The following is a 21,291-nucleotide window of genomic DNA, read 5'->3' as shown; positions in this document are numbered from 1 at the left end:
ACAATGTGGAGGCAGGAGGCTGACTTTCCTTGAAGTTTTCGCCTCAAATACCGCCATCACGCAAGTGTACATGGCAATTCTCTCCAGATCTGACATTTGCATTCGGACATACATGATACATTCCCCCACCAATCTCCTTTTCTCTTATGGGCCCATAAACCCATCCATATCTATTAAGTTCCTGCTACGTCTCAGGACTATGAAAAGGTAGATGGGAGAATTGTGACCTTATTAGAGTTCGAAAACTTCATCGAGGATGTCATTTGGTTGGGAAGATGGTACAGCCTCCTTCCTCAGCAAGCCTAGAGGGGTCGTCTCTGTGCGAACACTAAAGGCTGATAGCCTCTTACTTCCCTCAGGGCACAGTATCCATACAAGGAACATCCCATGTTTGCTGCTCGGTGGATAGAATTACAGAGATATCACAGCCTTCTTGTCCAGCCCCTGACCCAAAGAATCTTAACAAAATGAGAAGAGGCCACAGACTTGAAATGGTTGTTTTGTGATTCCAACTTTTTTTTTAAAAGTAGAAAGAACATTTATTTAAAGTGGTTTTCACAAATTTCTCAAAACACCACGAATTGTTTCTGATGCCAAGCATACATTTTTTTTCCTCATTCATTTACAGCCTAATTGAAAACCAGTCCTCCCAGTCCAACCCTCACACTCCCTCTCCTCATCCTCTCCTCCAAGATGGGGCCCTCCTCTGGTACCATCAAGTCACAGCAGGACTAAGCATATTGTCTCCCATTGAGGACAGATAAAGCAGTCCAGTTAGGGGAAGGAAATGTGATCCCAACTTTTAAGTGAAAATTCAGAAATTTATTATGTGCGACGTACATTCCTATTTACACGTCTTCATGTTTGGAATTCTACAATGTATCTGCTGTAGGTGCTATAAAATTACTTTTACTTTCCATAGGCTTGTAATTATCATTATACCGGAACAGGGTCAAAACAGAAGCCTCTCTTATGTGACCCTCACTCTATTAAAATCCTTACTTTACTTCATCACTTCCTGTATCCGTGACTACAGTTTCCTTTATTTTATGGTCTTCCTCACCCTTCTCCTTTGAAGCACTCAGTGAGTGCTGAAGGTAGCTGGCAATGCATCGACTATTTAATGGAAACTTGTCATATAATTTTCCGTTAGCTTAATTTTCCTCATATGACCAACCAGTAAATCAGATAATGGCCTTGATGATTATTCCTCCTATGTCTGGAGGGGACAGTTAGCTGTTCTGCCTCTCATGTGTCCCCTCAAACTTAATTCATAGTTATAAACAGATAAATACATTTGTAATGTGATTAAGTTGTAAATTAATACTTCTAATAGCTAAGCTTTACAACTGAAGATTTTATTTATTCACTTTATAAACTAAATATTATTTTACATTTATTTCAAGTTCATGAGTAGGCTTATATTTATTGTGGTTTTATATCTGCTTTTATGTTGCCCTGCTTGTCAGTGATTTGTTTTTGTAAATCTGCACAAAGAGAAATTATAAATAGATCAATATAAAAGATATAATCATATGTAACTATTTCTGTGTTAATATAAACGTTGTAATAGTTTTTTGAGTTCTGAATGCCATTTAATTATTTTTAAAGATGACGTGATATTCAACGTTTCATATTTTCCGGTTTATCATATGACATTTAGTATTGTAATATATCCAATCAATACTGAAATGTACATTGCTAAAATTTAACAAAGCTTGAATTATAAATGGAAACCCCCAGTTTTAGTACTGCATCATTTAGGAAACTGCTAACTAGCCTTGGCACCGAAGGATTAATCACATCACACATTAATACATTAATCACAGCAGTTTATCTTATAAGCATCAACGCCAGTGCTATCATTTTCATCTCTGTTTCTAATTGACAGCTCTTCTTATTTTTGCTTGGAATGCTTATTTACCTGACTTATTTTTTTAAGACACAGCTTACATATTGCATATGCAGCAAACAGCCATCATATAAAATAATTAAAAGTAGATTCTATCAGTTTTATATATTTTATACCTATGACCATCACACTTAAAATTTCACTTTGTGCTGGTCATAGGTCACTAACAGAAAGTAAAATACAGGTAGACTATATAATAATTATTAAATTACTGATCTCACAAAAATCAACTAAAATAAACTAAGAATTTTCTACTTGTCATGCTCTATGTAAAATGTCCATTTTAATAGCTCACTAGTTATCCTTGAAAATGGAGACAAGTAGCTAGAGAGTCGTTCAATAACTTATTTTTTTTCCCACCCCCTCACAGATCTCTCCCTTCCCACCCGGCTCCCTCTTACCTACCCACCAGCAGTGCTCCACCAGCCCATAGTGTTTTGGTCTTTTATTTATGATCAGTAGTTAGAAAAATAAAACAACACAAACAACACCATCCAAGGAAGTCGGGGAGAGGGAGGGAGTACGTGTCTGACCAGGATGGGGACACTGAGGTAGCCTAGAGTCACAGAAGAGACCAGCCCCTCTGGTCAAGGCATCAGTGAAGGAAGCGGAGGCAGACCAGGGGCAGGGTCGCAATGTCCTCCCCTACAATGGGGCAGCCACCTAGAATTAGTGTACTATGTCCGTCGCCAGCCCAAAGGAGACCATGGTCCCCCTAACACATCATCCAAAGGGTAGGGCCCATTGGAGGTGGGGGAAGGACGTCCATTGTTCTGAATGGGCCTGTGCCCTCTCTATCCAACCCTGTATAAAAGGCATCAGGTTACGGGTGCTACCTCGTGAATAAGAAGAGTGGGGCCCAGATCACGGCTCAGGGTCTCCAACAGTGCCAGGTATCTGGGGTAGCAGGCAGGATGAGCAGGTGGTCGAGGCAGGTACAGGAAGGTAAGGGCTGTAGTGGGTCTCTCCCTCCACCATGCCTTCCTTCGAGTCCCCCAGGGCCTCCTCCTGTGCCTCGCCCCGCTGGGCGTGCACCAGAGTATTGACACTTGCAAGCTAGAGCCTCAGCCTCTTCATCTGCTCGACCACCATTCACAAAGTCCCATTCCTCTTCCTCGGGCTCCCCAGTCTCAGCCCCTTCACCCCACCCCACCTCTTGCACCTCTGCCCGGATCCTGAGTTGACTCAACAGGGCCGGGAGCCTTCCCTCTGCTGCCCCAGGAGCCTCCCTGGGCCCCAAGCAGAGGAAGATGCGGAGCCGGGCACTGTGCCAAACAGGCACCATACTTAAGATGGTAGCCATCTGCAACAGAAAAAGGCCACAGACGTCCACATAGCCAGGTCCACCCCGGGGCCTCAGCAGGTTCAAAGGCTACATGTCCACATGATGTAGCTGAGCGCTGCTACCCGACCTCCGGCTTGGCGCTCTGGGGCTAAGATCTGGCGGGAATCACATTTTTGTTCATCTTTGAGAGCGTCTGCCACCGTGACCACGTAGTCTTGAGGACTGAGAGCTCTGGGGCTCCCAGGAGCCTGAGATGGAGGGAACAGCATGCTCAGGGCTGGCGACCTGCCCCCAATAACTTCTGGACATCAGGCTACATGTTAGATTAAGAATGCAAAACTAGCATGCAGGCAGGCAATATTGGTAACATGCTGCAGTGAGTATGTTAGCAGAGAAACTGTTGAATGTGCCTTGGAGAATTTTCAGTATGCGTTTCCTCTCATGTCAGGAAGTCTCTTGTGTGCTAGCCTCTGTGGTGCTTATTTTAGTGTGCTGGGTGCAGCATATGGTCATATAGATGACTGGGGTGAAAGACTGGGGGCGGGGGGGGGGGGCTGGTGAAATGGTTCAGCGGGGTAAGAGCACTGACTGCTCTTCTGAAGGTCCTGAGTTCAAATCCCAGCAACCACACGGTGCCTCACAACTACCTGTAATGAGATCTGACATCCTCTTCTGATGCATCTGAAGACAGCTACAGTGTACTTATTGATAATTAAATCTTTGGGCCTGGGCGAGCAAGGCCAACCGGAGAAAGTGGGGTTGACTGGAGTGAGCAGAGGGCCTAAATTCAATTCCCAACAACCAGATGAAGGTTCACAACTATCTGTCAGCTACAGAGTACTCATATACATAACATAAATAAGTCAATCTTTAAAAAAAAAGAAAGAAAGACTAGGAACACAAAGAAAGAATATGACCTCCATTCCACACCAGCCCTACTCTGCCTTACTAAATAAGCACAATGTTCAGTTGCAATCTGACTGAATGCATTATTTACAAGGTCTCTATATTTCTAGACTATGATTATGTCTCATTCTCATCCCCCACATTTTCTTAAAACAATCTTGCCTGAGCTACAGAGGAGGCTTCAGTTGTTAAATTACTGCCTACTCTTTCATATCCGCTCCCTCCACACCTATATGGCTCAGAACCATCTGTAACTCCAGTCCAGGGGATCTGTCGCCCTCTTCTGATCTCTGTGAGCACTGCATGCAGATGATTCAAAGACATGCGTGTCCCCATAACTAAGAACATTGAACATTTTTAAAAGTGTTTCTTGGCCATTAGAGATTCCTCTGTTGAGAATTCTCTGCTTAGCTCTGTACCCCCATTTTAAGTTGGATTATTTGGGTTGCTGGTGTCTAACTTCTTGAGTTCTTTATATATTTTGGATGTTAGCCCTCTGCCAGATGTAGGGTTGGTGAAGATCTTTTCTCAATCTGTCAGCTGCCCTTTGGTCCTATTGACAGTGTCCTTTGTATCGCAGAAGCTTTTCAACTTCATGAGGTCCCATTTGTTACTTGTTGAACTTAGTGCCCTGAGCTAAGGGTGTTCTGTTTCGGAAGTTGTCTCCTGAACTAATAAGTTCAAGGCTACACCCCCCCCCCCACTTTCTTCTCTATAGATTTAGTGTATCTGGTTTTGCATAGGTCCCACATAAATTTGTAAAAGAAGCATGATACATTGTTAAGATTGACAGTAGGCAACATGGGTGAAGATACTCAAGGGATTTGGATATTTTTCAGGGCTTCGATTTATCGGGTTCAAGAGGAGGAAGCTGGTTTCTAAGTGATGTAATTAGAATGGTTGGCTACTTTGATTGATAGGTGTACGTTTTTCACAATGCATCTGATTTTAAACATACACATGCCCACTCTGCATAGGCGTAAGATGGTAAATAGGGGATTCTCCCTTAAAGGATGCTTGAAGACACAGTTTGCCTTGCTGTACCCAAAACTATTTCAGGTTAGAATGGATCTTCTACTCTTCATTCCCAGCAATGCTGAGAACACACTCCTTAGGCAGTGTCTAAATTTGATCATTACTAAGAGCATGGACACTTATGCCATTGCTCAGAGTTGGGGGTGAGTGTAGCCCAATGTAGCTAGAGGGCTGAGGGAATGAAAACAAGTGCTGCTTGCAATGTTTTGAGAGGGGTGTGTATGCATAATATGTAAAGGTTAGAAAAACCACCTAAGCTGCCGTGTGTGTGTGTGTGTGTGTGTGTGTGTGTGTGTGTGTGTGTGTGTGTGTAAAACACCAAACCAAGTTAGGGTCTCAAAGGCACTAACTTATCTCCTAGGCTTGCCCACCTCAAGACCGATAGTTCATATTTTAAGAACCAAGAATGGGGTTATTTTCAACCTTTATACATGTTCTTTTCACCTGAAATAGTAAGTATTACTTGGCTGGAGTGTAGCAGATTCATAAGCTATTTCTTTATAATATGGCCTTCCTTTTTAAAAAGTAGTTGTCTTTTTCTAGGAAAAATTTTTTTTATTCCTTCTTTATGGGTTTCATATCATGTATACTAGTCCCACTCATCTCCCTGTCCCTTCATATCTGCCCTTTGCCCTTGCAACCACCCCCCAAATAAAATACACATACAAAGAAGAAGAAGAAGAAGAAGAAGAAGAAGAAGAAGAAGAAGAAGAAGAAGAAGAAGAAGAAGAAGAAGAAGAAGAAGAAGAAGAAGTAAAGCCTCTGTCCATACTTCTTCACTTGCAAATGTCTATTGCAGTGAGTCCTTGGTTCTGTTAGAGATCTCTGGCTTCTGTGACACCATCAATATTGGATCCTGATCGGGATTCTTAGCGGCAATCCTGTTGTTGCCCTGTGTCACAGACATCCTGCGGCTTTGGATCAGTGGGACTGGCCCTTTCATGCATCTCAACAGTTCATGGATGATATAAATTTTGGGGTGGGCTAATTCAAAACCCTGGGTGGTAGCTGAACTCGTCAGCCCACTGGCTTTCCCTTATCTACACCACCAGAGCTCTCCAGGGCTGCTCTGGCTAGGCCACCCAATGCCGACACCTGCAGGAGGCAGAGTCAGCTCACCCATACCCATGCTCCAGGGTGCTGCCCAGTCAAGGTGAAAGACCTATTCTCCCAAGTGCTGCAGCCTGTTGTGGTGGGCCAGCTCTTCTGCTCTCATACATTTTGGACTGGTGAGGTACAGGGCCCGCTCTCTGGGCTCCTGAGTGCTACAGCTGGGGAAGCGGGCAGGGCTAGCTCTCTGGATTTCATGACCCCAGGACCAGGTCCCCACTGGATACTGCAGGTGGTGGTGGTGGTGGTGGTGGTGGTGGTGGTGGTGGTGGTGGTGGTGGTGGTGGTGGTGGTGGTGGTGGTGGTACTGGGGACATATCATTTCCATTACCCACACCACCTCAAGCCAGACTAGTAGCAAGTGCTGGGGCCATCTCTCCTGTACTCTCACCCTTGGGGGATGGCTCACCTGCATCCCCCTCTACCACGGTCAGCCTGTCTGTGCTGCTCAGATAGGTGCAGGGGTCACTCTCCCTGTGTGCAGCACCCTGCCTGCAAGGGACAAGGGCAACTCACCCTCCCTTATATCCCTGGGATCAACTTTCCAGACTGCCTCAGGTGGTGAGGGGCAAAGGGGCAGAGGGCATCCTCTTCTCCTTCCACCCGTGCCATGCCACAGCACATGAGTGGCTGGGTCAGCTCTCCCACATTCATGCCCTTGAAGTCAGTTCACCCATACCTTTACTCCGGGGAACAGCTCCACTATGTTGCCTGGTGTGAGGCATAGAGCCTGTTCTCCCTGTTGCTTCATAATGTTGGTAAGAGTTGGGGGTCAGTTTTCCAGAAAGCCAAATCCAACGAGGGGCAGGGCCAGTCATGCACAGCCCCTTCCTGGCTATCCATGTGGTCCCCAACACTGCCAACACCAGGGACATTTCCATGTTCTCTGGTGGTAACATAAGCTATGGCCATCGACACTGAGCCCTGAAGCTGTGTAGCCACAGACCCAGACATGGCTCTCAGCAGGAACTCTAGCTGGTACTTCACCATAGTCCCAGGTGGCAGGGCTGGCCACTCACAATAGGCTACTCCTCTCTACTGTGGAGGTCCAGTTCCATCTCTCTTCATAATGTTCAAGCCGCTTTATTCTTTCTTTCCAATCTGACCATCACACACTCTCACGTTGTGGAGGCTCCTGCTGCAAGGCTGGCCACAGGACTGGTGGGCCTCTGGATGACATCCACCACCCATGCTGTGTGATATAGTGGCAAGCGGATGTCTTCAGCCTCCCCACGTTGTGTCTGGAGGACAGGTCTGTGGATAGCATGGTGGTCCTCGGGTCTCTATCTTCCTCCTCTTGCTCTGTTGTTGCCATCCAGCGGCAACGTTAAAGAATGGGTTACCTGGAATATGGAGTTGGGAGGTCATCTTGAATTTAATAATCTCTTTGTTACAAGCCAACAGGTAGAATAGGTGAGGCAAAACCCCTCCCCTAAGTTCGTCAGCATGCCGGCCCAATCAGCGGCTTCTTTGATCTCTGTAGAGGCGGGACTTCAGATGTAACTGGAACCAGGAGCGAATCGTGGCAAATAGCAGGAGGTGGGCAGAGAGGTGTGCTTATGAGAGGCAGCCCTCAAGCCAGGAGGGTTACACTCTGTGATGCCTGGGTATGATTTGATTTGATCTGATTTTTATGAATCCTAGGTATTAAGCTAGGATGAACAAAGGTCTGTCATCTGCTCTGTCCCCGGAAAGTAGTTCTCTTTATTGAGAAAACATTCTGCAGTTTAACCATTTTAAGGTGTACAATTATATAGCTTCTTACGCACCAACATTAGTCTTCCATCACCACTATGAAAACCATTGAAGAGTAACTCCTAATGTCTCCCCACTTCTTGTCCCGACAGTAACATCGATCTACTTTTTGGTCTGTATGTATTTGCTTGCTCTGATTATTTCCTGTGGATGTAATAATATGTTGCCTTTGTAGGTAAATTCTTTCAGTTTGTACAATGTTCTTAAAGATCACATATAATTATACCACATACTAGTACTTCATTTTTTTTTATAATGGAATACTATTCCCTTGGGTGTTTTGCCATGTCAAATTTTTTTTTTCTGTTCCACAGAATTTTACGCTAATTTATTTCTTCATATCAGTGTCACCTATGCTTAATATGTAATGATAATGAAGTGAAATATCCCCTCTAGTGATTATTTTTTATATATATTTCTTCTTGGTTATTTTATTTATTTACATTTCAGATGTTATCCCACTTCCTGGTTTCCCTCCACAACCCCCCTATCCCATCGTCTCTCCCTCTGCTTTTATGAGGGAGCTCCCCCATCCACCCACTGACTCTTGCTTAACCTCCCTAGCATTCCGCTCCACTGGGGCATTGAGTCTCCACAGGACTAATGGCCCCCCTCCCACTGATGCCAAATAAGGCCATGCTTTGCTACATATGCAGCCGTGTATCCCTCCATGTGTACTCTTTGGTTGGTGATTTAGTCCCTGTTATCTAACAACTGATAAGGCGTTTGTATTTCATCACCTTTTGGAGTGATCTATATTGCCATATGGAACATTTTTGCTTGAGTTTTCATTTGCTTGAGCAGAATGAGAATCTAGGAATGAAATTACTGAACCATATATTCAACTTCTTTTTTTCATCTGTTTTATATTTCTACCAGCAGTGGAAGACAATTCCAATTATTTCACAAACTCACCAAGAATTATTTTCTATGTTTTATATTTATGATTGTAGCAGCCCTCGTAGTTTAAAGTGATTCCTTACTGTGGGTTGGGTTTGATTTTCATTCTTCTAATTTGAATAGCGTTCAGCATTTCTTTACAACATTGTATACTAAACAAATATCTGCTTAAACATTTCACCCATTTGTAGAACAGTTTTGAACAGTTGTTCTTGGTTCTCTGAAAATTTTATATAGTGTATTTTGATCATTTTAACTCTCTCTCATATTTTCTTCTCCTTCTCACCCAACTTTCCCTCTCTTCTTTTATGCATTGTAAAAATAAGGCTATTTTGATTGTGGAGCTATAAAGGGTTTTTATGTATTATAGATATAAGAACTTTATTGGATGATTTTTAAATATTTCCTCATTGTGTACACTGATTTTTCTACCTTTCTGGTAGTCTTCAGGTGTACATATTATGAAGGAATTTGATTGGTCTCCTTGTATTTATTTATTTATTTATTTATTTATTTGATTGTTTGTTTTAGCTGTTTCTATCTCATTGTATTTAAGAAGTTTGGACCAAATCCAAAGCCAGGGCGATGCATGCTAAAGTCTCTAAGAGCTGTACAGTTGCCAATCTTATTCTTAGATTTTTAGTCTAACTTGATTTTTGTGTATTACATGAAGTAGGATGTCTACATTCATGTTTCAATAATGTTTCAGCAATATTAATTGAAAAGGTTTTCTTTTTGTTTTTCGAGACAGGGTTTCTCTGTGTAGCCCTGGCTGTCCTTGAACTCACTCTGTAGACCAGGCTGACCTCGAACTCAGAAATCTGCCTGCCTCTGTCTCTCAAGTGCTAAGATTAAAGGCGTGCACCACCACTACCTGGCCAGGTTTTCTTTTCTCATTGGATAATGTTTCTGCCCTTGTCCAAAATAAATAAATAAATAAATAAATAAATAAACAAATAAAGTCTGTTTTCCAGAGGAACAGAACCAATAGCTTACACAGTTATTAGAAGGTTCATTGGATTAGCACATATGCAGAAATAGATCCACAATGGCCAACTGCAGGCTACGAACTAGGGAAACAAGTATCAGTTTAGTTCAAGAAGCTGGAAGCCTCTGAACAAAGAAAAGAAGCCAAAAGTGTAGTGGCAGTCTGAAGCCGCAGACCTGGAATTCTGCTAGAGACGCATGGTGCAAGTTTATGTTCAGAGACTGACAAAATGATGGACCCTATGGACAAGAGTCCCTGCAAGAAATGTAAGGGATAAAGAATGAGTGAGTCTGTGCTGACCTGTATGATGAGGAGCACCGTGTATGTAACCTATTTTCTGCTTATGAGATGGAATGTTGGGGTATTGTGTAGCTTGGACTTAGGCTCCTTTAACTGCTGTTTTACTTTCTCTTGACCCCCAAATGAAAGACAGAGGATATACCAGTACGTAAAATAAAGGAGGACGGATTGGCTCTGGTTCCATGATTGATACCACCTATAGTTTCAAGTAACAATGGGCATCTTATAACACATCCCCATGGAAATGAAAGCTATTGAAATCACACACATGCTCAACCAGACTGATGGCAGACTTGCCCCTGTAGAGTAGGTTGGCATCAATTCTTCAAACTTTGGATGCAATTTACTATTGAAGCCAACCTTGTCTTGGGATTTTTAATGTGCGAGTGCGAGGACTATTGATTTAATACCTTTACTTTCACATGCTTATTTATGGTGCCTAATTCTGAAGAGAAGCACAAAGAACCTCAATGGTGTTTTATAAGAGAGACAATTTATTTTAAAAATACAGCCAAAAATTTGTTTAGGGCCTTACAAGATATTAGTTTCCGTTTTCATTGATCCGCTCAGTTGGAAATTTGCCAAATATTCACTTAGTGTCTATACGACACACATACACAAACACAGCTCCTGGATATCAAGTAAGCTGTATTTTAAAATTAAAGAAAAAATTTTTAGTCATTTTCTGAACATTTTTTTTCTCATTGTTATGTGACATGAGTGGACAGAGCCCTGCTGTAAACACAAAGAGGACTTCCATTACACAATACTCCTGAGTATGTCTTTGTAAAAGTAGCATATTGTATGTACACTTGAGCACTAAAGTGAAAAGCCCTACACACGAAGCAGGCTGGGAAGCTTTCAGAGGACTAGGTAGAAAAGACTAATTATCCTAGGTAGGGACCATTGAGTATGTGGGTAAGTGTGTAGCTACAGCCAATGTCCAGCAACCAGAGGAAACAGGTGAGATTAACTTCGAGAGAAGTAATAATGCCTTTTCCAGCCAATGCTGCTGAAAATGGAAGCAGCCACACAAGCACAGTTTGAGCTGCCCCAGGAAAGGCTGCTGTCTCGGTTGGATTGCTCCTGTAATTGTCCCTTTAGTCATCTGCCTCTCTGGGTCTCATTTTGCTTTGTCTGTGTGATTTCAGTTTAATGTTACTTCATGCTAAACTCTAAGGTGATATCCCTTTCTAATCCCCCCCTCCCCCCAAAGAAGATACAGGATTGGCCGCGATGAAGCAATGAAAACCAAGGCAGGATCCCTTCTTTTCCTGGAGGGCCTGTTTGTCCAAAGAACAGAGAAAAGAGTAAGAAAAACAGCGAGCCAGCCAGGCAGTAGGATCGCAAATCTCCACCCAACACTCTTGTTTATAGAAAGCCTATCTTTGAAACAAATACATGTTCTGTCATTTGGGAGTGAGATATCAAATTTCAGCAAATATTCCTGCTCCACTGCTGGACATGAAATGAGGAATTGTAAGGGATACACATGCATCTTTTCTTCCAATAGAGGGGTGTGAGGCCCAAGTACCCAAAATACAGAGCAGTCTCTGTCTTCCAGACACTGAAACGGGTGCTCCTCAATCCTTGCCTTATTCTGGGAATACATCTGATGCAAAGACTGTTGAAGGGTACTCTGGGTTTTGTTCTCTTCCATCCTACACTCAAGTCAAGGCTGACCTGGCAGGTGCCTCGATTAAGTCTCCTGAGAGTCGATGGGGAAAGTTGAAGTTGCTTGTCCCACTAGAGAGAAGAGCTAAGCTTTATAGGATCCTTCAGGAAGTTTTCAGTAGAGAAGTGGTCCTGGGTCTAGAACAAGGCAAGAGAGAACAAACCAAGGGGAAGGTGCTCCGTGTGACTGGAAGGGAACTGGGACCAAGCTTCTGCCCGGACCGAGACACTTGGGGAAAAAGGCAGCATCGCCTCCGCCCTCCTCCACCCCACCATCTGTGCCTTACCCGTTCACCCTGTCCCCTCACCGCCATCCGGGGCTCTGGAGCCTGCCCAGCGGCCACAAGTTCCCCAGCCCCGCCCCGCCCCGCCCCGGGGCTCTGGGCTTTACCCGGAGCTCCGTCAAGCCCGGCGTGCCGAGGTCCGGGCGGTGGGAAGGATGGCTAAGGTCCGGGAACTGGAGGAAGCCTTCGTGCAGGAGCAGCCTTCGCCCCAACTTCCCTCCGAGATCGCAGAGGAGTGCTGCGCGCAGCTGCTTGGCAAGGGCTTGCTGGTCTACCCGGAGGACAGCGCTTACCTGGTGGCTGGCGCTCCGAGCGGCGAGGAGAAAGGCAGAGACCCCGGGCTGCAGGTGGGAGTTAAATCAGGTGAGTGCTCCACTCGCCCGGCTGCGCTGCGGTGCTGAGTCCCAAGGGTGTCCGACAATAAAAAAGAAACACTCTGAATACACATAAAGTAGGGTGCTCTGTCGGAACCATTTTATTTCATCGGGAACACTGTTTTAACTCTGAGGGCTTGGCTCAACTCCTGCCTTGCTCCTCCTTGGGTGCCAAGCAAGGGAGGTGTGGAGGTCTGATCGCGTGTTCCCTTGTTCTTTGTCACTCCTTAAACTCGCCCTCAGAAATGCATTTAAACAATGGCAACTTTTCCTCGGAAGAAGAGGATGCGGACACTCAGGAGAGCAAGACCAGAGCATCCGACCCCCAGCTCTCTCAGAAGAAGAGCATCACACAGATCATGAAGGACAAGAAGAAACAGACTCAGCTCACCTTGCAGTGGTAAGCTGGCCCAGTCACCCGCACAGGCTGACGGCCACCATCCCGTGTCTCTAGGACCCTGGCTTTTCCCCAGCTCGCTTCTCCTTAAAACTTCCACAAGTTTAAAAGACCCACTGTCAAATGCATCTATTTTCTTGCACTGCTTATGCGCACATAGAGCTATTCCGACCCTCATGAAAAGCGGGATACATTCTTGACTAAAACCACAGGTTCTGCACACGTAAGCTGTGATGAATTTTTTTGTGATTGCTTAGCATAAAATATATTTCTTCTATATTTTTATGTTTTTGACATATGATCCTTTAGAACAACAAAAAATGGAAGATTCTTAACTCTGTTTTAATCCGTAGGAGGGCAGGTACTGTGTTAGTAAGAAAACGGATTGAGTTAGAAGTTCAAAACGGAAAAAAAAAAAAAAATCACTCAAGCAGTCATGATTAAATACTTTTCAGTTTTTACAGCATGATTTTACATACATGATTTACTATAGTAAAACATCACAACTTAACTTTCTGCCCCAGATCTTTTAAAATTGAGAAATTATCAGTAGGTCTTCTACATATGAAGTATTTTATAATACTTGCTACAAAAGGAAGAGCTATCTAAATAAGAACATGACATTAAGAACCCTTGCATAATGTGAAGCATTAGGGGGACAAATTTTTCCCCAAATGCCAAGAAATAGCGACTACTTATATACTGATTAGTTTTTCCATCTGTCTGTCTGTCTATCTATCTACCTATCTATCATATATTATCATCTAAGGATTAGAAAAATAGAATCTACAAATGCTTATAAACTTTATTTTTGTTTAAACATTAAGTTCTAATTTTTATAGCCTGAAGTTCTGAAAGTATACACTTGAACCCTTTCCATGTCTGAAATAGAAAATAAATATGCCTGTAAAGTTATATTTTAATAGGTAAACTTTGGTGTCGGGATTACTAGTTGAAAATACCCCCAAACTGTAAATAATTAAGAAATTATCTGGAATATTTAGGAACCAACTAGTGTCATCAGGATAGTTGAAAAAATGTTTAATTTTGAATTTATTTTAAAAGATTTTGAAGGATTACTCTCAGGTTTTCAGTTCAAATTGAGTAATTGGAAACAATCTTGAGTTTGTCAAAATTCATACTATACATATGTCTAGCTTAACTTAGTGTTTTCAAGAGAAAATAATAAATATAAAAACAACTACCCAAATAAATGGACTGTGGGTATTATATTTCTACCTTTAATCTGAAATTTTAAATAGCTGTTTCTTTCTCATAAGACTGGTCATTTTTTAAGACTATAAGAGCACATTTTGCCAATCTTCTGAAGCAAATGAATGATATATATTTTTTAAAAAAACAAGTTCCTTGAATTTTTAGAAATATATGAGGCTGTAAAATTCTGGTTGGAGTGTTTAAAATTAGAACTGAAAATCAAACTAAAAAATGTGATTTATTAACCCCAGCTTTTGTCAGTTAGCTATTCAATTTTAGGTGGGTAAATTTATTTGTTTTAAAATACTATATCCTAGTTGGTCTGGACCTTTTTAATTAAAAAATAAATAATTTAGTGTCTGAACCTCATGAAACAGGTCCCCTAACTTTTATTTTGTATGCATTGAGAATATGTATCCAATGACTTAAAGGATTTTCCCCACTTTTATTCTAAATAATACTGCATATTACATTGCTCTTGTGTTGCAAATGATTATGTTTTATTTAACATGAAATTTATTTAAGTGCATTTTAGTGAAAATAATTTACTGAAGTTTTTTTAAAAAGGGAATAGAATCCAGAAGCTTTGGTTTCTAGATTGTCATTCAGATGATTGCAACACAGATTATTTATTACAGTACATGTAGTTGAAATTAAGTGGAAATCTACCCAGATTTTCAAAGCTTATATAGTTATATCTATACAACAGAGTTGGGATTATATGTTGCATTTGAAAGCTTTTATAGATATTGTTTCAGTTGTATCTGATAATTTAGATGAATATAGGTATAATCACAGTAAAAAGGTGTAAGAGTAGAAATAGACCGTTGTCATTTCAGTTTCAGTGAAATGAGTTTACCCTGGTATCTTTTCCAAACAAATACAGTTCCTTTTGTTTTTCAGTAAAGGGCATGTAAGCTTTGACAGGGTGAAGCCTGGCGGTCCTTTCAAATTGAAGATGTTCTTCTAAAAACACGGCATCTTTAATTTCCTCCATTCATAGTCCTAGATCAAAGAGTAAACTACTGAACAGTGAAGATTTATACAGAAGTAAGACCTGGTGTTTGAGATGATAGCCTGGAAGGACCATCGTCTACATTACATCTACTTTAACATCACATTGTAATTGTAGTAACAGGTGTTTGCTGTGGATTCTACTCTTCTAAAATTAATTCTTGTGGTTTGTGTTCATGTGGTTGCATGTATGTACTTGCTTGCAACACAAACACATTGTCTCCGAGTTTCTGTGGGTCAGGAGTCTAGACAGGTCACCTTCACACTGAGTTCATGGTCATATCCGATAGGAATGAAGAAGCTAGTAGATGCTGAGGGTTCGCACTAGACCTTCTTACTCTTGCTTCTCTAATCTAATTGGTTGTTGACAGAATTTGTTCCCTGAACTATAGAACTGAGGCCCTTAGTGCTTATGGATTACCTACCATTCTCTTCGAGATGGCCCTCTTCAAGGAATTGTCACTTGCTTCTCCAGATCTGTGGAGGGTGTCAGCTCCTGCTTCAGATCATCCTTCTGCTTCTGACTCTAAAACATTGTTCCTAGGACTTGCTAAGTGAAATGACATCATCAAGAGAATTTCCTTACCAAGAGAAATTAATGAACACTTATCACAATCTTTGTACACATTTTAAAGTCCTCTGGTATGTTTTGATTATGTAAACATTGGATAGTGACAGCTGTGTAAGGAGTATATATACTCCTTAACAAACAACAGTTCATGATGTTTTTAACAGAAATCACATGCAAATTCCTCTTCTAGCAATTTTGAGATGTATAGCACATAACTTCTTGCTTACTTCATCCTGGTATTATTTTAAATAGCAACCAGAACAAAGAAAGTCCACATATATCTACTCATTAACTCACTTTTACATAGTCTGCTTTCGAAACTAGCATTGTCATTGAGGGGATGGGGAGGTAAAAGTGAAAATGTTTGACTTAATTGTTGGTCTTTTCTTTCAGGCTTGAAGACAATTACATAGTGTGTGAAGGAGTTTGTCTCCCTCGGTGCATTCTTTATGCTCACTACTTAGATTTCTGCAGGAAAGAGAAACTGGAGCCAGCTTGTGCAGCCACCTTTGGAAAGGTATATGACACATATTGGCTATACTACCTTGTAACTAACACATTGGGTAGACAATGTGTAACTAAATTTACCTAAATGAGTTCTCTTAGACAATGTTAAGGCATTTGCTTTACAGGCATAAATGAAATTTATGTCTGGAACTGCTCTATGTGTGCATCTTGATTTTTCTTTTTGAGTCACAGACTACTGGCTATCAGATCTAATGTGAGCTCAAGGCAAGCTCCATACAAAAGTAGTGTGTTTCTTCAAAGAGTATGAATTCAAGAGATTGGTAGAAACTATAATGGAAAGTAAAAGCAAATGAAGATGAACCCATAAATGCAGGCTTTTCTTATTATTTATATAGTCCAAATATTTGAGGTTTTGACAGACTTTATTCTATTACTTAAGTAGTTGTCCTTAATCTTTGTCTTAGTTTGATTATGTTTATGCCACAGAATTAATATACTTTATAACGGGATTGGTTACATTTTCTGTCATTTAACATTTCTATCATTAGGATGGGAATCTATGAAGCTGACATTGGATGGCTTATATATGTTGATATCATTTTGAGAACTAGAGAACAATATCAATTGCTTGGTAAAACTTTCATCTTTGAAACCTCTTCCTGTCATCCATTGTCTGGGAATCTAGGATATCTTAGTAGAACTGTAGGGAGTGTGGGTCTCAAGTATTATACTTCCAAAGTCCAAATTCTAACCTAGAGAAGATTCATTTTTTCAGAAATCAATGAGTGTTTTGGTCCATCTCCTCAGGTTTTCCAGGAGATGGAGGCAGGTGATTTATACATAGGTTTATAGCATTACTTCTTTACATACCCCAGGTTGACCTTAAACTCATTATGTGGCCCAGGTTGGCCTCAAACTTGGGATCCCCCTGCTCACCCTGTTGAGTGCTGGGTTTATAGACATGTGTCATTATGCCCAGCTCATCACTTTAAAAGTAGACCAATGCCATACCTTAAAGAATCAATTTATTTTGTGGGCAGGAGAGATCCTTCTGTGGTTAAAGGAACTGCTTTTCCAAATAAACCTCTGTAATTCTAGTTCCAGGGCATCTCATGCCTCTTCTGGCCTCCATGGGCCCTGCATGCATGTACTACACAGACATATATGCTGGAAAAACACCTATACACATAAAATAAAATAATACTAAAAAAAGTAGTTAATTATTTTTGAAAACATGTGCTCTCACAGTGACAGTGTGATGAAGAGCATGCTTCACGAGAGGCCTAGGATCTAGCCATGTCTGTGATTAGCTTATTGTGATACTTGCTGATAAACAATCTCCTCAAGGCTTACTATACCCTCCAAAGCTGGATGAAACAACTTTTGATGCCCAAAATAGCAGTGTCATTTTTCTGAGCCTACCCTATGGTGAGAATGCCTGAGTGGGAATCATAGAGCACCTTGAACATCCAATTAAACTTGAAGTAATTAACCCATCAAATTTTCCATGGAGTTGGCATAAATAAAGTAACCATGACAACTGATGTATTTCTTATCAATACATGCATACTTCTTTAAGTGCTCCTTTCAGTTTACCATTTACTTTCTTGAATTAGGATGTGAGTGCTTTGCATAGAACTATACATATTCTAAATGTTATCTTTCTTTTTAGACAATTCGCCAAAAATTTCCCCTCCTAACAACACGAAGACTTGGAACGAGAGGACATTCAAAGTAAGAACATAATAATGGGTTTCTCCTCTATATTTTTAGGCATAAGGTAACATTGTCTTATCAGTGAATGGAACCACATATTTTCTTCTTAATGAGGTAGATGCTGACCAACTATAAGAACTAGTACACACACACACACACACACACACACACACACACACACATATGCATACATATAGTCATTTCAGTCACATACTATCCCATCTTCTCCCATCAAGCCAAATGGCATGTACAAAAACCTGCTTGATCATCTCTCTAAATATAAACATACATGAGCTGTATGCATCCTGCCCCTTGACATTCTTGGATATTCTTTCATAACTCTCTGTAGATCTCCATTAACCTATGCTCACCAGTGGTCCCTCTGTCCACATTTTCATTGTTGAACAGGATCAAATCTTTCATATTGAAAAAACACATCCAATCCCACCTGTCATACCCTCCACCACTTTTTGTTGATCTTCTCTTTGCTGTTCCTCAAAAGACTAGTTACCAGTCACTGTCCCCAGTGTTGGGCACATTACCCTACCAGAACACTTCTGTTTCTGGGTAAAACTCAAATAGCCTGCTTCTACAATTACTTGTTTTTTAGCCTACTGCCTAGCACTTGCTCTTTCTGTCAATCTCCCTCTTCAGTCCAGAACCTGGACCTATGAATTCTGAGTCACTTCACAGCTTCTTCCCATCCTTCTAGCTTGCAGGCAGTCCCCTGAATTGCAGTGCAGTGCTGACCCATAATGCAGCCTCCAATTAGTCTAAAATTTTCTACTAACCATAGCAAAAGAGTAAAAAGCAGCAAGTGAAATTAATTTCAATAGTTTTATTTAACCCAGTCTACAAAAATATTTAAGTATGTAATCCATATAAATTTTTGAGAACATATTCTGTTGTGTTCATACTGAGTTTTTAAAATCCCATATATATTTTGCACATTTCTGTTCAAAACTAGCCACAGTTCAAGTGTTTCCTACTTATACCAGGAGCTGTCTTACACTGGCCAGCTCTGGTCACTTGCAAAAAATTAAATCCTAATTTTTTAATTCTCCTGAAGTTGTCTTTCTTCATTCTCAGCTTTACAGTGTTACCTTGACTCTCTAGTCATCCAGTACAGTTTTTCCACACTGACTTTCTGAAGTTTTGACTTTATCCTGTCTCTCCCATGCTCAGAGACTTAGGCAGGCTCACAATGAAACTCTTTAAACTCTTTAAAATGTATCTATGTATTTATTTCCTCTCTCTCTTTCTCTCTCTCTCTTTCTCTCTCTCTCTCTCTCTCTCTCTCTCTGTGTGTGTGTGTGCTTATATGTGTACCATGCATGGTACACATGGGAGGTCATGTGAGTTCTGGGAAATAAACTCTATCTGCCTTGGAAGCAAGCACTTTCACCATATGCATCTTTTCACTACTTCATGTTTTCTACTCTTGAAGATAGCTGGTTACCTTGATATGCAAAGTGTAGTGTGACTTTGTTTCAATCTGTTTTCCTCCCTTTTATTTACTTCTCAGTTATCAGTATATTGCTATGCTTGCCCCTAAATTATCACCCCAGTACCTTTTGAAATGTCTGTCTTCCATGCTAGCTTCCCTTGCTGAGGACACTCTTGCTCTTGTATGTATTTTGAAACCTTAGCCACTTAAAGGTATGCATTATGAAGCTCCTCTTTTGAATGTTCTCTTATTCTGTTAATTTGGGTAGGTTCTTTGCACTTTTATAGCCGCTTGTTAGTATCCATGTAAATATAATATTTATTTAGCTTCTTCCTAAGCAGATACTATTTTGAGGATAGATACTTTGTCTCATTCATTTTTAGTCCTTTCTGTTGTCTAACACATAATTTATTGTCAATCAGTACTTACTTTGCTGATTTTAAGTACTTTAAAAATTACTATAGCCTGTGGAAAAAAGAGAAAAATTCCACTCTGGGGGAAAAGCCTTTTCCTTCTAACCAAGTCAGCTTTGTGTGAAGCTTGGCTCAATCTGGTTTGATGATTTCTAAAGTACTATATTGGGTAAGTAGAGGTGAGATCAGACAGTGTTTGAAGTAGAAAGATAGAAAGCAAAGAGGCAAAGCAACACAAGCAGTCCTCTTGACAGGATCTAGAAGAGAGTGGGTGGGCAGGCTGCAGAGAAAGTCAATTAATCCCAGAAGGAGCCTTTAGGATTAGTGATGAATCATTAACTGTGCCCATTGTGACACAACCACACTCCAGTTCTTATGTTGATATAGCAACATTTGGTGACTTCTGGCAACTTATTTGAAAATTAAGTGACATTGATATGATCAAGGTCTAACAATTTGAATTTTTCTGCTTTATTGATATACCATTTGCTTTTTATGACATGGTTTTCAGCCTTTTGGGCATTTTTATATTATAAGTATAAATAATGTCCACCATGTAAACAAAGTATGTCAAAAGATATATCAAGGATCATCTTAGAAGTGGTAATGTTCTGATATGATTATTCTTATCCAGGTGACATTTCTGGTTTTGCTTCTAAAAGACATCTTCAAATTTTATTTGGAAGACAGTACATCTAAGACATCTTACCTAATGGTTGGAACATGAGTTAAAGTTGAACAAATCAGGCTGAATTCTATGCTTTCATATGTAACTGTGTGAGACTGGACAGATCACTCAGCCTTTATCAGTAAAGTGGGTTGTAATACCTTATATCATTGTTTTGAAAATTAAATAACATTTAAATAATATTAATGGAAGATCAAGTATACTTTCAACTTTATGATGATACTGTTTTATAAGAGAAAATTGTGACTGAAAGCATCGAAAATCAGCAATGCAACGAAGTTATTTTCTATTGAATTGTATACACACACACACACACACACACACACACACACACACACACACACACACACATATATTCTTTAGGTCTAATCCTTTCAACAATGATACAAGATAGGAATCTCTTGTTTTATAAATAAGGAAACTGTAGTTAGAAGGTTATTGACTTGCTTAAGTCCACAAGGATACAATCCACTTGGCATTTATACCAAGGTTCAACTGACTCTAATGTATGTTTATCAAGTAGGAAAAGTAAGAAAAACACTTGTTTCTAATATCAATCATATTACCAAAACAATTAATTTATTAAACTTTTTTATTTTTATCTTTTTAATTGAGATTTTTATTAATTTTGTGCTGCTCAAGCAGTTCTTAAGAATACTATTCCATTCTTCCTTAAAGACAGCAATATTTTATTAATCTTTAGTCACTAATTTTAGTGATGTTTTGTATGAAAGCAAATTTGCACAACCAATGAACTCTTAGCCTCCTAATTTTAACCCTAAGCATCCTTGAAGCAAATGCATTATCTTCCAACTATTATTTTAGCTAGGTATTTAGCA

At 40.6% G+C, this 21,291-nt stretch overlaps 1 protein-coding gene across 3 annotated transcripts in view; it reads left to right on the top strand.

Moving 5' to 3' along the window:
- The first annotated feature begins 12,265 nt into the window (after positions 1-12,265).
- Rfx6 (regulatory factor X6) overlaps positions 12,266-21,291 on the top strand; it is a 51,170-nt gene continuing 42,144 nt past the window's right edge. The window contains exons 1-4 of one of the 3 annotated variants that reach the window (XM_031347180.1): positions 12,266-12,512; positions 12,767-12,923; positions 16,114-16,237; positions 17,861-17,922. In XM_031347180.1, coding sequence (XP_031203040.1) covers positions 12,305-12,512; positions 12,767-12,923; positions 16,114-16,237; positions 17,861-17,922 — 551 coding nt within the window. In that variant the 5' untranslated portion in view covers positions 12,266-12,304. Of the gene's footprint in view, positions 12,513-12,766; positions 12,924-16,113; positions 16,238-17,860; positions 17,923-20,152; positions 20,399-21,291 lie in introns of those variants that run through there. The other 2 variants (XM_031347181.1, XM_031347182.1) reach the window with 2 other exon arrangements.

This window comes from Mastomys coucha, unplaced genomic scaffold (genome assembly GCF_008632895.1).
Source record: "Mastomys coucha isolate ucsf_1 unplaced genomic scaffold, UCSF_Mcou_1 pScaffold3, whole genome shotgun sequence".
Lineage (NCBI taxonomy): Eukaryota > Metazoa > Chordata > Mammalia > Rodentia > Muridae > Mastomys > Mastomys coucha.
The sequence above is the reverse complement of the archived record's forward strand: the minus strand, read 5'-3'. Positions and strand labels throughout refer to the sequence as shown.